General features: G+C 41.0%; 1 protein-coding gene across 6 annotated transcripts in view; it reads right to left on the minus strand.

Annotated features, from left to right (window-relative positions):
- Positions 1-21,375, minus strand: part of LOC146684788 (membrane-associated guanylate kinase, WW and PDZ domain-containing protein 1-like) — a 92,671-nt gene that overhangs the window by 20,273 nt on the left and 51,023 nt on the right. For 2 of the 6 annotated variants that reach the window (XM_085444330.1, XM_085444325.1), the window contains exons 3-12: positions 16,620-16,739; positions 14,651-14,839; positions 13,262-13,484; positions 12,597-12,679; positions 11,970-12,008; positions 9,439-9,496; positions 9,170-9,282; positions 7,762-7,884; positions 6,466-6,651; positions 5,638-6,249 (exon numbers count right to left, since the gene is read on the minus strand). In XM_085444330.1, coding sequence (XP_085300456.1) covers positions 5,638-6,249; positions 6,466-6,651; positions 7,762-7,884; positions 9,170-9,282; positions 9,439-9,496; positions 11,970-12,008; positions 12,597-12,679; positions 13,262-13,484; positions 14,651-14,839; positions 16,620-16,739 — 1,746 coding nt within the window. The remainder of the gene's footprint in view (positions 1-5,637; positions 6,250-6,465; positions 6,652-7,761; positions 7,885-9,169; positions 9,283-9,438; positions 9,497-11,969; positions 12,009-12,596; positions 12,680-13,261; positions 13,485-14,650; positions 14,840-16,619; positions 16,740-21,375) is intronic. The other 4 variants (XM_085444328.1, XM_085444326.1, XM_085444327.1 and 1 more) reach the window with 4 other exon arrangements.

Consider the following 21,375-nt stretch of genomic DNA (forward strand, 5'->3'; position numbering starts at 1 on the left):
TGGGCATCACATGCACGTTGTACTGGGAAGTCGACAGGTTAAAGACTGTTTAGTGTCCAATAGTACTTTTGTATTTTTCAATTTTATATTGTCTATGTATATGCGAGAAAATGTGAAAATGGCTTTTCACATTAGAAAGCTGCAATATTACAACAAACCAGTTGACATTTGTGTTCAGTAGACTGAAAGTATGCATGTGAAAGAAAATCCTCTGTATGATGGAGTAGGTTTGACCTGAGATAAGGTTTGCCCCCCCCCATTGTCATGTAGGTAGAAAGTATGCATGCAGGGGGGAGCGTTCTTTTATCTTGGAGTGACAAGCAGTGAAACAGCTTGAGGGTTTTTTTAAACTGAATCTGCAGCACTGTGAGTGGCTCACTATTTCAATGTGCAACTGATGCTGTGGCCTTGGTGGGTCTATGCAGAGCCCACACAGCGTGAAGAGTGCGAATGGTCCTTCCTCCAGGTTTTCTATATACATGGTCAGAGGGTGTACAGCATGAGACAAATCTGTAAATATTTGTCCCTTCACTACATATAAGAATTGTCCCATTATCCAATGGGGTTCTCTCCATTCATCTACCCTAAATGATATTGCCTTCACTTCCTCTTCATCTCTTATTGCATTTTCCTTCTAATGCCTTTATTTCCTCTCCATTTTTATTTCTCCTTTCTTCCGGGTTTTCATTTTCTCTCGTCTTTCTCTCTGTCTCTCAGGGGACAGGAGCTCTGTGCACGATTGTCATGGCAACAACGATGGGAAGACAAGATGGAGTCATAGTTGGCCTGGCCTCCTTTACATAGAAGAATCATGCAGTTGAGAACACCAGATGTTATCTTTAAAGTTTTCTAAGAAAAAAAAAATTAAAATCTATTAAAATGCTAAAAGGTACATCTTGCAATCCACACTTCCTCATTGCACATTAGTCACATGAGAGTGGATTTATTTGTACAGTGGTTTTAGATCAGGGCAGGTAAAGTGATAAACTAGTAGAAATTAGACTCGATTTTAGAAAAATACCCGCCTGCTCGAGAACACTATCCACAACTATGTTTTGGATTTTTAATATCTTCTGCTATGCAGGAGTTTAACATGTACTTCCTTCACCTGTACAGGGTACTTTTGCACGTCTAATTTTAATTGCACACACATTCTGCCTTCCTCTAGATCTAGACTCTTCAAAGTGTAGCCTGTAAGGCCAATAGTGCAGCAAGAGTGTAGTGAGGAAAGAACATTTTAATCATCCATAGTTCATGTCATGTTACTATCTAGCAGCACAGGTGGTGACTAAAGGAGGGTTTTTACTTCACATCTGTTTTAATCTTCACAGCAAAGTGAACCTTCCCATCTCAGAAATACAGCAGACGTTAAAACACTGCAACAACCACATCCCTAATGTTAAAAAAAACAACAACCCTAAAACCTACAATGTCCAAAATAAACCACCATCCACCTACACCTAAAGTTTTTTTGTTTTACATGAAGCATTTTTATTCTGTGAAGCCATTCAGAATATGAAGGCTCTCTAAAAATCAGTCACCAGAACTTTGAAATCCTCTGCTCAAGATGTTCGATAACTACACATTTGGAGGAGCAGCGATTGCCAATGTGGCTCTGCTCATTTCACTGTTACGTCACTGCAGGGAGCATTACAGTTATTGCAAATGCACACCCAATGTGTTCTGTCACAGAGCTTCTGAACTCACTGTGCACATTATCTCACATTAACCACCACCAAACTGCCCTGACACAGTTCAGAGCAATGCTGCCTCAGAGCGACAGGGACAAACGAGTGTACGACTCCAGAAGATGTTTTCTCACTTTGTTGGGCATATGCGATAATAGAGACAACTCAATCTGACTCTTAGAAAAACAAAAAAAAAACAAACAAAAAAAAACCCTTAAACTACGTTCGGTTTTGTTTTGCACATTTTCTCAACCTATGAAGATCTATTTCTAGTTTTGCCACAGAATATTTTGTATTAAAAGAAAAGCAGACTAAAAATTGCAGCCGGCGTGGGAAACAGAAAAATAGCTGTCATATTTGAATGGAAAACAATCCTGGTGATAAATCACTGTGATGTTCTGACCTTGTGATTTGCGCCTTCTCCTAAAACCGGACTCTGCTGACTGAGTCAGACGACGCAGATTGATGAGTCACAGATGAACAGATTAAACTTCTCTTCTAGCTGAAGTCCACCTTGTTCCTCCTCCTCCTCCTCCTCTCCATCTCAAAAACCAATCCCCTCATATATGCTCCCCTTGCTGAACTTTCAGGGCTGTTCAGCAAATCTCACACTCTCTCCTCTAATCCTCCACCTCCAGTTTCTCAAAACATGATCCCCAGTTCTCATATTTCTCATCCTCTGCTTTTCCTCTTATCTCACTCTTTTTACCTCCTATAACTGTTGTTTGGGAACAATTATGTGCTAGCTACTAGCGATCCTTGAAAGGTCACAGCATAAGTCTTAGAAAACAGAACACAAATCTCGATCAGAACAACAGTTACAACCATAAACTATTTTTCATATTTATTGGTTAATCTGTCACGTACACCTACTCATAATTTACCATAATGGCATTTTAAAATCACCTAATCGACAGTTAACGTGATCTAGTTATCGAACGGACAGCTTTTTGATAAATGCCTTCAAAGTTAATTTTCTTTTGATCAACTAAAGGTGGCTTTTTACACTCTTAAACACGTGCAAGCTATACCTGACAATACTGTACGATATCAACTTGGGCATCTCTCATGCTAGTACTAAGGAAAGACTCCTGCTATACTCTTGTCCAGCTTGGCATGGAGGGCAGAACCAGGACTGGTACTTGTTTGAGGCAGGTGTTTTTACATACAGTTCTGTGCAAAAGTCATCTCTCATTTTTATTTTTTTCATTTTGCTTCCAAATGTATCAGACTTTCTAATTTTTAAAGTGGTCTTGAGCAATAGCTCTCCAGGATTTCCCATCCTTGTACCTGACCATTTTCTGAGGAATTTCCTTTTTTTTGGGTAAGCCACTTAATACTGACCTATGAACTATTAAAATATAAAAAGGCACCTAATTGAGGATACTGGGATAAACCAGTATTCGTGTCAAACAACTTAGCAAAGAACCAATGTTAAATTGTGTCTTTAGGCGCGTTAACCTTTTTGCAAAAACACATCATTTGTTACCAATTTTGTATCTAAAATCAACAAACAATCCTGAAGTTAACAGGTCTGATTTTTTGCACAAGAAATTGAGTTATTCCCAAAGAGATATTAATGCAAAGCTTGGCACATGTCTTTAAAAAAAATTAAATACAATTTGAAAAAACAAACAAACACCTATCTACAGCAGATGAACACAATCAAGTATGTCTCTAAAAAACAGGGAAAAAAATTCAGCAAAGATGTGACTCATCATCTTTGCTGGATTTTTCGGCCCCTCACTTGATCCATCTACTGTTTACTCATCAAAAATGGTCTCGGGCTGTCAAGAAGCTTGACTTCTTTAGGAAGGGAAACTGGCTGAGAAGTGCCAAACTACAAATATCTGGACTGAAAAATCAGTGGCAACAGGTATTAATGGCAGGTTTTTTTCCCCACTTTGGTTCAAATCATTGTCAGTAATGGAAGGTCAGAAGCCATGTGTGACCATGTGTAGCCTTTATAGCCATCTGTAAAACATAAGGCAGATCGAACCATGGTTAGGGACTGGATTTCAGACAGTGGTGTCAGAATCTATGGAACTATGGATGCAGGAAAGTATCATCAGATCAGTGCTATCTATCTAAATGGCAACGGCTTAAGTTTCAAACATGATAATGATCCCAAACACACTGCTAATGCAGGAAAAGCATATCTGGGTAGAAGAAAAAACTGATAATGGAACACTATCAGTCATGGATTGGCCTCCTCAGAACCCAGACCTCATTATTTAAAGATTGTGGGATCATCTTGATAGAGAATGGAACAAAAGGCAGCCAACTAACTTCCTAAGAAGAGCTTTGAGTGTCCTTCAAGAAGCCTAGAGAACTATTCCTGAAGACTACTTGAAAGAAACATGCAAAGGCAGATTTATATAATGTGTGCTCAATAGTCACTTGAACAGCTACTCTGATAGTATCATAAGATGGTCTTTAGTGAAATTTGCATTAAACATACTTCAAAGATGTTGCATTGGTCAGCGCACACTGCATGCTTGCAGATGTAAGTCACATTGTAACAGTTTTGTCCTTCTCTCTGAATTTTGCTCGAGGTCATCTTTTGTCATCAAAGCTCTGAACTGGCAGTCTTTGTTTAGAGGCTTTTACGAGGTTTATCTCACAGTTATCAATGTTATTCTCAGACAGCAGCCCTGCGCTAGACTGGCAGCCTATTCAGGGTGTACCCCACCTTTCACCCTATGACAGCTGGGATAGGTTCCAGGTACCCCGTGACCTTGAACTGGATGTCAGCTGTTAATAAAAGGTATTATGCAGCAGCCTGTGGTTGTGTACTTTGTCCTTCATCACCTGGTCACTCACCTGATCCAACAGTAATGGCAGGTTGATATCAAACATAATGGAGATGATCTACGTTGCTGTCAGTCACCAGTGACTGCCTATGGCCTCCTCCTTCCTTTTGCACCTCTCCCTCTCTGCTCTGTCAGGGGGAAATACTGCTCTGCATCCATATTATTCTCTCTCCCACACTGGTCCATAATGATGCTGACATTTAACACAATACAGTGGTGTTATTCCAGCTGCAGTGCACAAGGTCAGCTCATTAGAGGACATAATTGATGTGGGGTGCAACCTGCCACTAATACAGATCTGGGTCAGCCAACATGAATGACAATTTAACAACAATAAGGACTCAACACAAACGAGGGACCTTGAATGTCATTCAGTAGCCACGTGAATACTCTAAACTCTGTCACGCAAAATGATTTGTTGACATTTCAGCGAGAGAAACGTTTAACTCCGGGTCGTTTCAGGTCAAAAGTGCAACATCTCGGAACAAGATTGGCTAGGGAGCAGATTGAGAAATGAAACGGCCACAATCACGTCAACACAACACCCTCCCCCCCCCTCAAAAAAAAACAACCATTATAGCTGAAGCCAGAATCGAAATTGTTCAACAATGACTTTTCAGGATGCTTTCAGGACCAAAGTAATTTCCAGGGTAATTTGGAAATAAAACACATCAAAACAGAAGATGAGAAGTCACACCAATCGCTCAACATGTCAAATAACTAACATCAGGTAGTAAAAGTGAAGGCCCACTCTGATATACAAGTCCCTGACCTAACGTGCTCCTCCCCCCTCTCATTCATTCATCTCAGCTCTTACCCGTCCTCCCACTCCTTCCCACACTCATCTGCTCGTCCACAGTCATTCTAATTCATCCCATCGTCTCTTTACCTCTTCTCATTTCATCCGCTCTGGTCCGTCCAATTTTCATTCTGCCACCCACTCTCCTCCTCACTTGTCTCTGCTGCTTTTTTCCCCCCCTTATTACTCTTAGTGTGCCAACTGCTCAAGCTGTTGTCTGTTCAGCACTATATTCTTTTGTGTATTTGATCTCATAGCCTTTCATGTCAAAACTTGACTACCTGCATCTGTTTCTCCGCCCCTGTTGATATACATTTATAAGACATGTAATACATACCTCTCTGCACCAGCATAGTGACCTCGCTGCCTCTGGGACATTTGCTCAGCAGGTCCACCACCTGGTTGTGACTCATATTTTGGACATTTCTTTTGTTGACCTCCATCAGAATATCTCCCTCCTTTAGGCCACGGCATCGCGGATAGTCCACTATTTGTTTGACCCGCTGACCCCCCCCTGTCAGGCTGTCAGCAATAGTGAAGCCAAAACCTTTGTCTCCCTTCTCCATGTGGATAGTGATGAGCTCGGGCTGGGTGGCTATGGACGAGGCCAAGGTGACCACATCGCTGGTGTAGCCGTGTGAGCCGTTAGACGCCACCTCGGCTGACGGGCTGTGCGGCCGTGGCTCACGCAAGCCGTTAATGGGTCCGGCCTGGTTGGAAGGTGGGTCAAACGTTTCCTGTCCATTGACGATGATAGGCTCTTTGTCCAATATTGCGACCGAGGTCACCAGGCTAGTGTTGGGGTCATCAGGGTCAAAGGGCAGCGGGTACCCACGACATAAAGACAGATCGACCATGGAGCCGATTGGGATGGATTGGAAGATCTTCACAACCTGAGCATGGGTGTAGCCCAGCACAATGGTGTCATTCACACTGACTATGACATCACCTGCACAAAGAAAAATCACAATATTGGTAATGTTGCCGTTTACAGTTAAAACCCCTACCAGGCCAGATTCACATTACACTGTTAGTGATATCTGGCATTAATCACAGCTGTGTGGCGGTTAGACTCAAAGAATAAAGAGATGCATTCAGAAAACGACAACACAACGTTTTTAAAAAGAAAACAGTGCCCTCTGTGGATGGTGGTCATGTACTGCACCTGTCTCCATCTTGCCATCCAAAGCTGCAGGCCCATCCAGCACTAGACTTTTGATCTGTAGAAACTCATCTGGCTCGTCTCCTCCAACCACAGTAAAACCGAAGCCGCGGCAGCTTTTCTTCAGCTTTGTGTTGATAAAGGTTCCTTTCAGCTCTGCTGGGTTTCTTGTAAAGAAAGGTTTCCCCCCTGCAGAGTGGGGCAGAAAAAAACTCTTGTATCAATCTGCATAACATACATTACAGAACACAAATAACTTTTAGGTGGCATGTTGGGAATTTTGTCCTTCAGATTCAGAAGTCACATGAATTTCTGCAGTTAAATATGTGATGACTATAAAAATGAAAGAAAAGGCACAGTTGTAATTTTTAGTGGAAATGAAAACAAAAATGAATGTTTTTGAAATGACTTTCCTGTTTTCACTCAAACAACACTACTGGTCAAACCACACCCACTTCTCCAGTTGGTATTTCTCGGTGTAAAATCATTTTACAACATGTATTCTGAATGAATATGCCCCTAATGTTACTGCAGAATTTTCCCAAAAGTGTTGCATTTATTAGGTTGCTTTGCTTTCACAGCTCTGTTCAGTTCATCCCAAACCAACTTGGTGGGTTTTAAAACTGGACACTGTGTTCGTCTGGCATCCTTTGAATCCTACTTTCTTTACTTTATTATTTTCTTTGGTTTGTATTTGTTTGCAATATACAGTATGCCTTTTTGCAGTACTACTTCCCATCTCACAATAATGCATTGATGGTCGAGGTACACATTTTTCTTCAATGCTTTGTATAATAACAGAAGTTGGGAAATTGGCAAGATTTCTTAATCCCCGACAAAGGAGCTGTTTTCTCGGAAACTGACTGTTCTATGAAATGTACCATTTAAGGCTATTAGGTGGACTGCACAGTATTTTGTACAGGATGTAGTTTTGGGACTCTTAAGAACGCATAATGAAAAAAAAAAAAAAGTAGTAAAAGGCTATTTCTCAGCCAAAGCTAAAAATTCCCTAAACAAAGACACGAAATCAGTTCCAGAAAGCTTTCTGGATTGGTTTATGATCATATTTTTTCAGTTTGTTTTTCTGAAGATTGTGTGCAAAGTCCAATTTTGCTCTATTGTAAACTGTATAGAATCCTTCCAAAAATTCCTGGATTCACATCCAGATCCAAATGGACTCCAAAAATTACCTCCTGAGTAACGCCACCCACAAACAGACAAAGAAAAAGCAAGCTGAAACAACTCTTTTGAAAAAACAAAGAGTAATAATATATAAAGTCTATAAACATAATGATTTACGTTTGACTCCTGTAGGGACAGGAGGTAGAGCTGGTGGGACCTGTGGGTCCCTGTAGGTCTCCAGATGGTTTGGTGCGTAGTTTGCCAGTGGAGCTGCTGCAGAGGAGTGCTCCTCTATCCACTCTGCACAGACACATTTGTATCCAAACGTTAATCCACACACGCGCGACACAGAGGTGTATTTACATGCCACACATGCACACAGAAACACTTAACAGCAAAATACACACAAACACGGAGCTGAAAGGAAGTACTATTCATACTTATCTGTACTTCTACTAGTGTTTTTTTGTCGTGTATATCATACTGTTGATCTCAGCAAATGTTATGCAGCAAAATTATATCCGTTGTCGCAAAAGCGTCATATTACAAACACTTTACACAGTCTGAGTGTTAGTACTGTTAAAACAAATGAAAACAATTAATAGAAATGGATGTTGTTACTCTGTTATTCTTTGACTTACATCATGCAAACTGTGAAATGCAGTTATCACATTTTGTGGGTTGTGGAGCGTGTGAAGAGTAATGTTTTCATGCAGTCAGTGGCACTTTTAAAAATATGCTGAGTTACTTATGAGTGAGTCACTTCTGTTCTCCGATGTTCTTATGGACGTACAGGCAGCTTTTAAATCACAGCAGTTGTGTCTGTGTTGCGTTGCCATTAGACTAGACTGTCTGCCACTGTATTGAATTTTTTGCGTACCTTGAACAGCAGTGACTTAAACTGAGTTGATCATATCTGAGTTTGAATGAATAAATAATAGACAAAGTTTACTTCTGAGATGAAAAAAAAAGAAGAGATACTGGAACCAATTGAATTTGCTCGTGGATTGGCACAGCTAAGAAATAAGAATAGAGCATATGGCTATAAAGGCAGAATACTGTTGCATTAGTATAGCAAGCAGGCCAGTTAATTTGCTGCTAATATACTGCGTTTCAATGCATTTTATTACTGTTAGTGCATCATCGTGAGCCCTTATCCTCATGCATGTATCTTTGCCTCACCTCTTTCAGTCTTTTCACCCTCGACTGCCAACTCAAAGTTTTTGAATCTCTAAAGCAAACATCATTCTTGCCTTTTCATGGTAATGCAGGATAAATGATCAAATACAAAATGGCACTTATGACTATAAATCACATAAATTAAAACCTAAACATCAAAGACAACCCCTGGCTTGGGCCAGTTCTACTTTTGTGAAACGTCCTTATGAGAATCCATTTTTAATCCTTTGGATTTCAGTAACAATAATATATATTTATATTGCCCCCCCCCCCGTTAAAGTCGAATTAATTCAGAGACAAGAAGTCTGGCCAAAGCCCTGGATAGCAGTGGACAAACTATAAGGACATGACACTGACAGACATGAAGAAAGAAAGAAATGGTGCCGTGCCAGGGCAGGAAACGAACCTCGAATATACCGCTCACCTTCTGGAGGCTGCGGCTGTTGCTGCTGCTCAAGGATTTTTCGACGCCGCGCCTCCCCCACCGGGTTCTCATATTGAGTCTTCCTGTTTATATGACTGAGACAGAGGGCGAGAGGGAGAGAGAACAAGATAATAACTTGGAGACTGATTAGTCTCAGATTCACTTAAGCAGAGAAGAGATTTGTAAAAGGGTGTTTCATCTGGAGAAACCCCGTTTGTCTTTGCAAGCTGCCAATAAGGAGATTCACTTACTCTACATAGTACACCCCATACACTGGGTCATCTATCCTCTCCCATCCTGGAGGCAGCTCTGAAATAGAGAAGGTACACAGCATTGAAGACAAAAATTACATTTTAGCAGAGCTCAGTGGGATAGTTTGGTTTGGGTAACACAGTCTTTCAGTCCCACAGTTATAGGAGAAAAACTATTTCACTAGAAAGGACATGCTGCCTTTATCCCAACAATGGATTTTAACATACATGCCAAAAGGGGATGAAATTGTAGTTTTGGTTTTGTCCTGCTGACCACTGAAAAACACTTTTCATCGTCCATGTTAAAACTTCAGCTTTATTACCAGGGGTGCACATAAGTGGTCGCAGGTGCACATTCGCTGTCAAAATAAAAGACACACACCAGATAAGAAGTTGCAACGCGCGTTTGCGTACATAAGATTTTCTGGAGGATGACAGACATTTGTTTCGAACTCTTAAAGATGTCGAAGAAGCAAGCTCCTTTAAGCAGTTACTTTGGTGTTCCTCCACCTCCAAAGAAATGTCAGAAGGAGTCCGAACAGCAAAAGAAGCGCGTATTCTTGGAAAAGTGGTTGCAGAAGGTGAGCTGGCTTCAAACAAATGATGAACGCACAGAGATGTGGTGCAGAATATGCTGTGAAAATCCGCAAACGCGCGTTGCAACTTCTTATCTGGTGCGCGTCTTTTATTTTGACAGCGAATGTGCAGCTGCGGACCACTTATGTGCACCCCTGGTTATTACTTTTTGTAAAACTGTGCTTGGAGCACAAACTCTTCTCTTTTCCCTTTACATCGTAAGGATTTCAATCCATGGGTAATAAAGTATTATTAAATAATAAGCTGGATCTCTCTCCAGCTGCCTGTAACCAATTTTAACATCCTCATTATGGCCAAAACACAATAACTGAGAAAATAACACCAAACAGCTTCAAACAAGACCGCAAAGACATGTGGCTACAAATGTAGTCTGACCATTTAATAAATAACTGAAAAGCATGATGCAGTTATTTTGCTAAGTATTACCATACATTACATCACTACCTCTGTGAACACACCCCTACACATTGTACACAGACCTAACCACATTTCATGACCACGCGCCTATTAAACTGACATGTTCCCATTAAGATGTTGGCATCTCAGATCTCCTATCTCGCTGTATTTGATTTCAGACAAAGACATTACCTCCTTGTGTTCCTGTGGGCTTCTCTGAAGTCCAGTAAACACTTTTATAAGAGTCTAGATTTCACAATCAATAATCACAGACCGTCTGCATCTGAGCAGCCTGGAATAATAAAGGCTCGAAGCCAGACATTCAGAGTCTTGTTTAAGACCGAGCTTGCGTTCCATTGCATGGCTGTTTGTGTTACTTGCAAATGGGATGAGAATCAGCAGCTGAGCAATTTGCCTGCTTGCGAGAAAACTCTGAGTGCATATATGTACCTGTGTCCCCAGTGAAACCTCAGTATAACGGATTACAAATGGTACTAGTGCACTTAGGGCTAATAACTCTTCTTGTTCATGCAGTAAAATATCACGTTTTATTGCATCCGATGCAGATTACATGAGTCAGATCTCCTAAAACAAACAAGAATCTTGGAAAAAAATTCAGGTCCAACAATAGCATACAGTATATTTCACTGTAATGCATGTGATGGATAAATACTGGGATTTCATTACAAGCCTAAAGCCTATAGAGATATATCTAGATAGAAGAGCAAGAAATATAAAACCCAACAGCCAAAAATCGACATGTACTAAGATGCAAGTTATGATGGTACACTGGACGGATTTATTTGCTATCCTTGAACTGACGCCATCTTCACTGCACTATTCTCACGTGGGTGAAATCAGACATTACACAGGCTTTGTAGTTTGGAGCGGGCAGATTAAAGATTGAACATCCATTCTGATGTATTCTTACTAATAGTTCTGCTTGATAATGTTGTGAGATATTCGAGAAAAAAAAACATTTTTTTTTCCACAAAATCCAGTAGAATATATTATGGTCATCATCCCTCGCCACCCATGAGATGAAAATATAACTTTGCATTAGAGCAGGGGTGTCCAACTCCAGTCCTCGAGAGCTACTGTCCTGCACTTTTAGATGCATCCTTGTTCCGACACACCTGTATCAAATGAATAGCTTGTTATCAGGCCGTTGCCAAACTTGATGGCATGCTGAAGAGGTAATCCAACCATTTGATTTAGCTGTGCTGGAGCAGGGATGCATCTAAAAGCTGCAGGACAGTAGCTCTTGAGGACTGGAGTTGGACACCCCTGCACTAGAGCATCATGCATGCTTGTTTTTGCTTTTTTTTTTTTTAAAAAAACAACTCATTTAAACCCTTGCAGCTACCTTTGCTCTAAACTAAATTAATATATCTTCCTTACAGAATTCAGGGCCTTGCATTTGAAACCGATGCCCAATTAAATTTCCTCTTTGAGATGATCAGTTTTGAATGGCATCTTTGAAATAATATAATTTTATTATAGCAAAACATCCTCCATAAAACCTCCAAAAACCTTACCTAGATCACTCTCCAGGTCTTCTGTATGTATCCCTTCTTCTCCAAGGACAAAGCAGGATGAAACAAAGAAGAGAAAATGAAGAGGAAAAAAAAGGGATGATAGCAGATGGAAGGTGGATCATAGATGCAGGAATCCAAAGCAAATAAGGAATGACGTGACCAGTCAGAGAAAGACAAAGAAAAAGGGAAAACCCTTAGAAAAAGACTGACTTGGGCTATAACAACATCTCAAAATGCCCTGAGAAATCTAGTGAGACTTGGGGTGCCATTCTAGATTTCACCACTTGATGGGGTAATTATGCAATTTGTGTTTGGAGTGAGCTGTAAACAAAGTGTCATTTGGAATTAATCAAATGTTTTTTTCTGTTTATTTGAAAATTATGTCAGGTTTTGATGACAGTAGAGCTAACAACAAGACAAATGTAGCACATTCCAATTTCTAACAAATCTTTCAATCAAAACCAAATGAGTGTACTAAAAACAGCACCAGAAATTAACAACAGCATCACAACAATAAACAAGAGGAGCCTCACTTCTGAGACCCCGAGCATCCCCTGCTGTTCCTGAACCACTACACAGGAGTGTGGATGAACGCTTTGATTTAATAAATGAGGAATAGAAGCTTACCATCATCGTCACACTCTTCCAGCGGTCTGGAGGCTCTGTCTCTACACCGAGGATCCAGCCATGATGTGGTCTTTGTATTGTGGCTGAGAGGAAGCAAACAAGAGAACCGAATAATTCAACACAGGCCGTCAGACTGACACAGCAGGGGGACACGAATGCATCAATGAGAATTAGGAAAAACACGTCAGCAAGTTTACAGCGGACAGAAGGTGTGCTGCAAACACAAATGAAAAGAACAGAGAGGCACAGCAAGGAAATAAACAGTAAGCGACCTGACTTTTCCCTCAATTGTTAAACAAGAACATTCTGTAATTCAGTGATAGCAGAAATGAACATACAAGCTCTGAAAATACACAGCCATGTCCTGGTGTTGTGCCTTTGCCGTGCTGCAGAGAGGACAGAGAGGTGGAGGTAGTCAGGTGATCAGGATGTGATCTCCTTTTGAGATCGGGACATGCAGGGATTAACAGGAAAGCAGTAGCACCCAGGGGGCTGGGCAGGTTGGCTGGGAAGGCCTAAAAACCAAATCAAGTGGGAAGACAAGCAACTGGACGAACAAAAGGGATAATAGTGCAGGTAAAATGCAGAAAACACCGACTACAGCGTGAGCCATGGCCAAAAAAAAATGTATAAACAGGCGGCGTCGAGAGTCTGCTGATACATACTCTATGAAGTAAAGTTCCCCGTTCTCAGTATAAGCCATCTCCCAGTTTTCAGGCATTGGTCCCAGCGGGTCTTCTGGAGAGACCTGTGGTTCTGCAAGGGTTTGCTGCCCGCTTTCTGCAGTAGAGGTGGCCGCATTGTTCAGAACACAGGATAGAGCATTGTCACGTGCAGGGTACGGCCGGAGAATGCCGCTGCGGCTCTCATCCTGGTCGTTAGGGTTACCTGTGCACAGCAAAGGAGAGGGAAAGAGACTACGTACTAAGGATCCTGGGTGACGTAACAACAACACAGCACAACAACAGAAAACAAACAAAATAATAATCACATTTCATGCATGCAGGAAAGGAAGAGATTAAAAAAAGCAAACATGCTCAGTCTTTATTCTCTTTAGACCACATCAGGCAACTCTAGCCACACTAAAGTGCTAGCACTTCTCCCTTCTTCTGCTTGGTTCCCGCCCATTTCTAGTGTATTGAAAAGGGTCACAGGAATATGCTAATTTCCTCAGCAACTGTCTCTCAAACTCACTTTGACCCCCACCCGTTTTACCTCTCTGCCCACAGGCCTTTTTCTCCTAAAGCTAGTCAATCCCAACCCCCATTCCCATTCCTTCCCCAGTTTTGGCCAAATATCCTCCACCACTTCCGTGGGCTTTTCAGGGTTGATCAAATGCAAATTCAACACTCTGGCAGCCTAGCAGGGGGACACAGAGAGGGCATAGTTTCACAGGATCAAGTTAAAAAAAACAAAAAAACAAGACACCATGTCTTGCACTCAAAACAGGATAAACCCCCTCAGAAGAAAGAAAATCGTGAAAAACTTTGGCTCATTCTTTAGTTTTTTTGTTTAGGAATTAGTTTATAACAGCAGCTAATCTCTTGACATATGCTGAGAATCAGCAGGCATAAACATGATTTCAATCAGCCACGGGACAAATATTCAGAATTGGTATGTGAGTAAATGTTAGGGGCAATTTAGTGAGAAAGCTTTAAAAAAAATAGTGTAGTTATTGAAACCAGAGCAAGGTGGTGGCAAGGAGAAAATTCTGAACACTGAGTGCAGTTTGTAATCTAAACCTTCCCCCACTACACCCCTCCTCACAGGCAGATGGCAGTGTTTGGAGGCTCACAGAAAAGGAATCAGCATCACAAAGACATGATGTAACCGCCAGACACCCATCACCGTACAGCAGAGGAGAGGATAATAAACATACACACATTATCTCTTTCCTTCTGTGTTCCTAATCTTGGGCACATACATGTTTACCGAGACACGCTTAAACAAACATCCAGTGGAGAAGAAGCAAAGCACACGCGGGGAATGCTACACATGCGGAAACCAAGGAAAGCTGGATTTCCAAACTTTGGGATCGGCAGCGTTGCCCTCACCTGTAAAACTGTTGTTCATTTCCGTGGCCTGGTCGTCATCGTCGTCGTCAGCAGGCACTACGCGGGCGTTTTGCATGTCATTGTAGGACTTCGTGCGTGTTGGGGTGGACTGATGGGAGCCTGCATCACTGAGAATCACTGTCCCAATGATGGGCTGCCTTGGCGGCTTGGGGGTCCCATAATAGTTACCTAGGCAACAAGGAGGACATTAGTATGCTTGAGAGAGATGCAGAAGGAGGGAGAGCGAGAAACAGAGAAAGGAAGACGGGGATAAAAATGAAAGAGTTGGGGACAGGAAGATAAGCAGGAAGAGCATCTATGAAACCTCCTAATCTTACGCTAGGAGGAAAAGACATAAAGCTGGATCACAATGTGACTAGAAATTGCAGAAATAAGAAGCTGGTTGGAAAGCTAAAAGATTTTAGTTTGGATTTGAGGCTTTAAAGCATAGCGATCAAAACTGTGGACCAGCTCAGCACACAGCTTGTTTTAGCCACTTTTTAGCTCCAAAAAATTGTTTTGGGGAAGTGGGAATCAATATTACATCCTTGAGTATGTTTTTAGTATCGTGTGACAAGCTACTTAGTGTTTGATTGTCAAAGATTAAGCAAAATCTAACACAAACAAAGAAACAGCTTGTTCAATATAACGCTGGTCTGATCACAAGGTCTGGGTTTTGTGGGAAACTGAGTCCTCAAAGTACTCTTCAAGTTAGTATATAATGTATATGCTGTATAGTGTTATGTACACCGCATAATGCCAGTGTGAACTCAATAGCCATACATTCAATCAATTAACTACTCTGCAGTTGAAACTGGCCAGGGGAACCAGTTAGCGCAGCTTTGCATTAGAAAAGAAAAACAACTAAACTAGCTCCGTCCATGGGTTACAAAAAAAATAAATAAATAAATCCCCCACCTACAAGCCTATCTGAGATGTAAAAGAAAAAAAAAAAAGCAACTGACCGTAAACAAGAACCACTTCCAGCTATTACCAGAAGCAGTGAATTATTGCTTGCCTGCCTGATAAAAATATACTCATTGTCTTTCTTGCAAAACTCAATAAATCAATACAGTATGTTACACCCCGCAGCCAGTTTGATGAGCTTTGACTTAAGACTGGAAGCAGGGAGAAAAGGGTAACCTGCCCTATCCAGAGACAAACTGCAATTCTGAATTTATGCTCAGCTGAGCTACCCATGTGGATTCTATAGCTTTACATTTTCATGCATGTGACCCGTATGACTCTTCTATCTTTAAACTTAAAAGGAAGACAAGAACATTTGGCAGATGGTCAAGCCATCATTTAAATTTGGTTATATCCCCTCCCTTCATTTCAACTCTTCCACTAAAATCAAATTTTAAAAAAGTGGCATTTTCTAAAGTTATTTCTATAGTTATATTTAGAGACATTTGAACATCTCAAACAGATTTTGCTGAGAATCAATCATCCAATCTTCATCTACTAGCATGGATGGCCACAGCCTCCTGTGGATAGGTATTTGACATTGTCTGCGTGAAAGGAAGAAACGTGCCAACACAGAGCAGAGTCGGTGCCAAGCAGATTAATGTCGTAACATTCCCTCCCAACCAAGCCCATGCACACGCACACACAAATCTGTGTGCATAACACACTGCCTTGTGAACAGGCACGCACGCGCCCACAACAACGCACACAAACACACAGGTTTGTGTTAGTATGAGACTTAGCGCTGCACAGCACCGTCCTAATCAGAGTGAGAGGGCCAGATGTGGAGTGACCTGCTGTCTCCTGATGCATCTCCTCCCATCATGCACTGTATAATCAGAATCAACTGAATGCATGCTTTTGTAGCCTGCCTACATGTAGGAAACACTGATGGCTGCTACGCTCATTGTATCTGTGGAGAATGAGGACACCTGCGCAATCATGAGTCACATGAAGTGCCAGTTATGATCATTATCATCATCATCACCCTCCTCCTCCTCACCTTCATATGTTCCTATTTCCAGTAGCGTGCCACTCTCCTCAAGTTCTAGGAACTCCTCCACAGACAGGAAATTGTAATCCACCCCTGGGACCTCTCCGTCTCTAGGGGGGCGGGTTGTACCTAGGGGTAGGAAAAAAAACAAAATAAGCTGCTGAAGTCAACCCTTATCTTTAGGATAGAATGACAGCAAAATAAGACTTTTCCTCCTTGCGCAACATGTTCAATATACTTCTCTCTCTCAACTGAAAAATCTGTCATTAATGTTAGAAATGCAGCCAGTGCTGCAAGATTCATTCAGCTTTTTGAGATGATGACCAGCCACAGCAAAGTGTTCTGAAATGAAGAGGGTGTGATTGTAATTCAGAGCCATCACTGGCAGCGCAGTGTCTGTTGAGTGGCTGTGAATATTACGTCAGGAAATTAAATCAAGGCTTTGCATCTTGAGCCATCGCTTCGTCTCATGGGAAAGTGCTGCCCGCTAAGATGAAAAAAGGTCACCTTTAGCAATACACTAGTCCTGATAGTGTCATCAATCTCTCAATTTCTTCATGGTGAGTTTGAAATTGTAAAATGGACTGACATAATACTATTAGAGTCGTTTTGCCAAAGGGATCCTAACTAAATTATTATTGATTGTTAAAGCATGCATGCTCACTGCTTGGAAGCTACACTGCATTTTGAGGTGCCGTTCGGTTTAACCGTAGTACAATAAATGCCTTTTAATTTGAGACAAAATAAAGCTGGAGCTTATACCTGAAAGTCAGTATATTCAGAAAGAAATGCTCATTAGAAGTCTGATCATTGTCTTTCTTGCTGGCCCAACTGCCCTGAGCCTGATCTCCTGTTGGAGTTAATGATTAGCGGTTTGCTGTGTTTTGCTTTGTATTGAGAACACTTTATAGGAGGAAGCTGACACCAGACAATGGAGGCAGGGGCCATTGTGTCTTTGACTTTATTGAAGGGAGATGAGATGACGTGCCAGATGGTTGATGGAAGTTGCAACCCATCTGTGATCAGTACAGGAGCATTTACATACACACAGCAGGTACTGCAAAACCCGGCTTAAACAAGAGACTTGAATGTAACACGCAACCCTTGCACCAGTGTGAAGCACTGCAGGCCACATTCAGTTGAACCTCACTGAATTAAGCAGGAGTTCAAACCTGAAAAGAAATCGCTACCTTATAACACAACTGAAGCTATCAGTATAATCCTTCAGAACTGCTTGTTGGATGGTTGAATAGTTTCAGATTAATTAACATTAAAAACAAACTGAATATTCAATCTGATAATGCACTCACTACTAACATTACTACTTACATTTAATCAAGACTGGACATATAATATAGGTGTATGGGCAAAAATACAAATGTTAATCTCTGTCGTCAGGGGATCACTGAATTGCTTTTGAGTTGACGGGTGCAGCAATTGTGCTTCTCACATAGTTTAAAGTCACTGTTCTAGTCGAGCGAGGAGTACAAAAAGACTCTTTCATGTTTATTTTCCTCAGCCCATGCAGTATGCAAGCACGCATCCTATCCCTCAAGGTGCATCCAGCCCACAAACACCCTGTAATAAACAAGTCTTTACCAAGCACTGTTCAGTCCCACACCTGCCCCGCAAAGGAAACGCCGATTCTTTTTTGCTTTCCTTTCTGCCATTTTGAAAATGATACTCGAGATAAATAGATAAGGGAGGAGGAAATTTTATTACACAAGGCTGTCTAAGATTTAAACCATGAGTAAAAATACTCACACGAAGAAAACATGATAAATCATCAAACTGTCTGTATACAGCAGCAATGCACGAGCAAAGTGATGCTTTTTATTCCTCTTAGTGGATCACGATAAGATGAAAGTAACCGTCTCTGGGAGTTTGAGTCATACCACTGGGTGGTCCCATGGTGGAAGATGATGTTTCTGAGGCTCGGTGTGCTCTAATGACACTGTCTGCTGAGCTGGGAATGGAGCTGTTATTCAGGGCTATTCCCCACAGTAGAGAGAGCTCTGATAGGCTGACTAATTCTGATGTGCCCGCAGTATAAAATATTAAAGCTTTTGTTACATCAGCACACCATCATATATAAAACAACATTCTCTTAAAATATTTTTGTCTTTTAAACCCCATGAGTGGAACTGCATCAGTAAAGTAAGGACCACTCTTATTGCTTGCGAGCAATCCATTCCCAAAATGCCATCATATTTGGGTGCATTTAATAAAATCGCAAACATAAATCCCCATGCACCGGATCTCAATCCAAACAAAGTCACCGTGGCTCACTGCTTACTTACACTGTAGTCAATTAAAGCAGAAACTATAAGAAGAATTTTACTGGAAATTTATAGTTTACATTTTTCACACCTAAACTAATTCTGGAATGAAATAAATCAATTAAATAAACAACATCTAACATTTAAAGGATCTTTTTATGACCAGCATCATCACGCTTGGATCTTTTAGTAGCTGAATCACTGGTCAGTGTTATCAGCATTATAAATGAGCAGAATTAACAAGTGGAACGATCTGAGACGGCCGTGTCACAACCAATGTTGCTCCAGGACCATCACTGCAACTGAGGAATCGCAATGATGTGATGTCTTGTTTATAATGGCTCAGGATAAAAAGACTAGTCAAACACTACAGTACGGCTGAAAAGCCTCATCCTTAAACTAGTTGAGTACTATCCCAAATTTTGGGATAAATAAAGTACTTATTACCTTAAAAATAATGTAAAAGTGTCATGTAGAACGCAATCATTTATATCATGTAGTAGGTGCACTGTAAAGGAATAGGTGTATGCAGATAAACCTATTTTTTGCAGAGAAGAAGGTTGTCTTTAAATGGTTAAAATAGCTTTTTAACATCAGATTTAACACGTGGTTAACATTGTGAAGAGGGTCCATTTTAATCCAAGCCACGATCTTTTTCTTTTGCAGTAAACGTCTCACACTACTGTATCTTCTTGTTCCCAAGAGTGAGCCCAACTTGATACTCTTGTAGTGGCTGTAGTTGATTTCTCTACACTACTGTGTGCTGGACAGTGCACTACAGAGGGCAGCACAGTGGTTAGCACTGTTGCCACACAGCAAGAAGGTCCTGAGTTCAATTCCACCATCAGGCGGGGGTCTTTCTGAGTGGAGTTTGCATGTCTTCCCCGTGCTTGCGTGGGTTCTCCCCGGGTACTTCCTCCCACCGTCCAAAGACATGCAGTTAAGGATAGGTTAATTGATTAATCTAAATTGCCCATAGGTGTGAATCTGTGAGTACGAATGGTTGTCTGTGTCTTTATGTGTTAGCCCTGCGACAGACTGGCGAGCTGTCCAGGGCGTACCCCGCCTCTCGCACTATGACAGCTGGGATAGGCTCCAGCACGCCCTGCGACCCTGGAAAGGATAAGCGAATGGATGGATGGATTATTAATCTAGTGACCAGGGAATGGGAGTCAAGTTAACAATTATCTAATGACACAGCTCCACAGTTATGCCTTACAAACTTACACCAGCTTAAGTTACCAGAAAAACAGTCACTTTGCCATTGTCCTTTAATCCTCTGCTCTGAAATTTATGATGATGATGTATTTTTTTATTATTTCCACAGCCATGTGAAAGTCTGTGTCCCTCTCAGTGAATAATAATCAACAAGAAGCAGTCAGTGCTTTGCATGTTTTAATAAAATAAACAAAGGTCGCATTGTTAACGAATACAGTGATGTTTGTTTTGTAAAAATCCAGCAATGAAAAACCTTACAGTACTGTAGTCTACTGTAAAAGTCATATTACAAAGGAAACATTTTATTAATTCCTAAAGGAAAAATGCCAAACATTTCCTGTTCCTGTAAATCCCGTTTCACTATAAAGGAGCTTTACTTATTAATTTCAGTGCCTAATACCTTGATACATTCAGAGATATCTAAATATGACAGTGAAATCCAGTTGACAGTTGACAAATTAATATTGTGTGTTCGTTTACATCGCCATGTTTCCCCTTTGCTATTCCACAGAACAAATTACTTTGCAAAGCTAAGATTTAAAAACTGAGCGTCTGACAGTCTACTTGATGAGGAGATTTGTGCTCTTAAGAATCACTGATGTCTTTCTAGAAAAGTCTATTCCGCCAGATCCATAAACAAAACTAAAGGCATTTTATCAAGTGTAGGAAATAATCCCTGTTGAATAAACAGCAGCACAGACAGCTTCAATGCTTTCACTGTAGGACAGTAGCAGTGATGTCAGACTCAACTCTGAATTATCAGTGTGGTCAGTGTCTATTTTCTCTGTCCAGTTAAACAATGACAGTGCCATGGTGAGTCCTGACCCCAACTCTGATTAACTAACTCTGTCGGCCATCAATGGACTTTGTTGTTTTACTGTGAGAAAACAGCCTGTACAAGCACGGATGGCAAATAAGAAACAAGCACATTTGGAAACGCCTTCACTTTTAACACTAACCTATACAAGTTGAGCCACTATTTGCTCAGAGAACATATGAAAAAGTGTAAATACTCTGTCTTCACCAAGTCTGGTACAGAGGGTGGACATAAACACTAACCCCTTATAAAAAATAAATAAATCAAGGCAGTACAGCAGCACAATCCAAAGCTTAAAACTAAACAAATGGATGGATGAGCTCTCTCGACAAACATTATAAGCTTCACAAACTCATTGCACTATTGCAAGACTATACAGTGGATTAAATTTTTGACTTCACTACTTTTTCCCGTTATCATCATTATTTGTTAATAGTGATACCATACTGGC

This window comes from Copadichromis virginalis, linkage group LG20 (genome assembly GCF_057382275.1).
Source record: "Copadichromis virginalis isolate Kocher_CV1m ecotype Utaka linkage group LG20, C_Virginalis_male_GT1.1, whole genome shotgun sequence".
NCBI lineage: Eukaryota > Metazoa > Chordata > Actinopteri > Cichliformes > Cichlidae > Copadichromis > Copadichromis virginalis.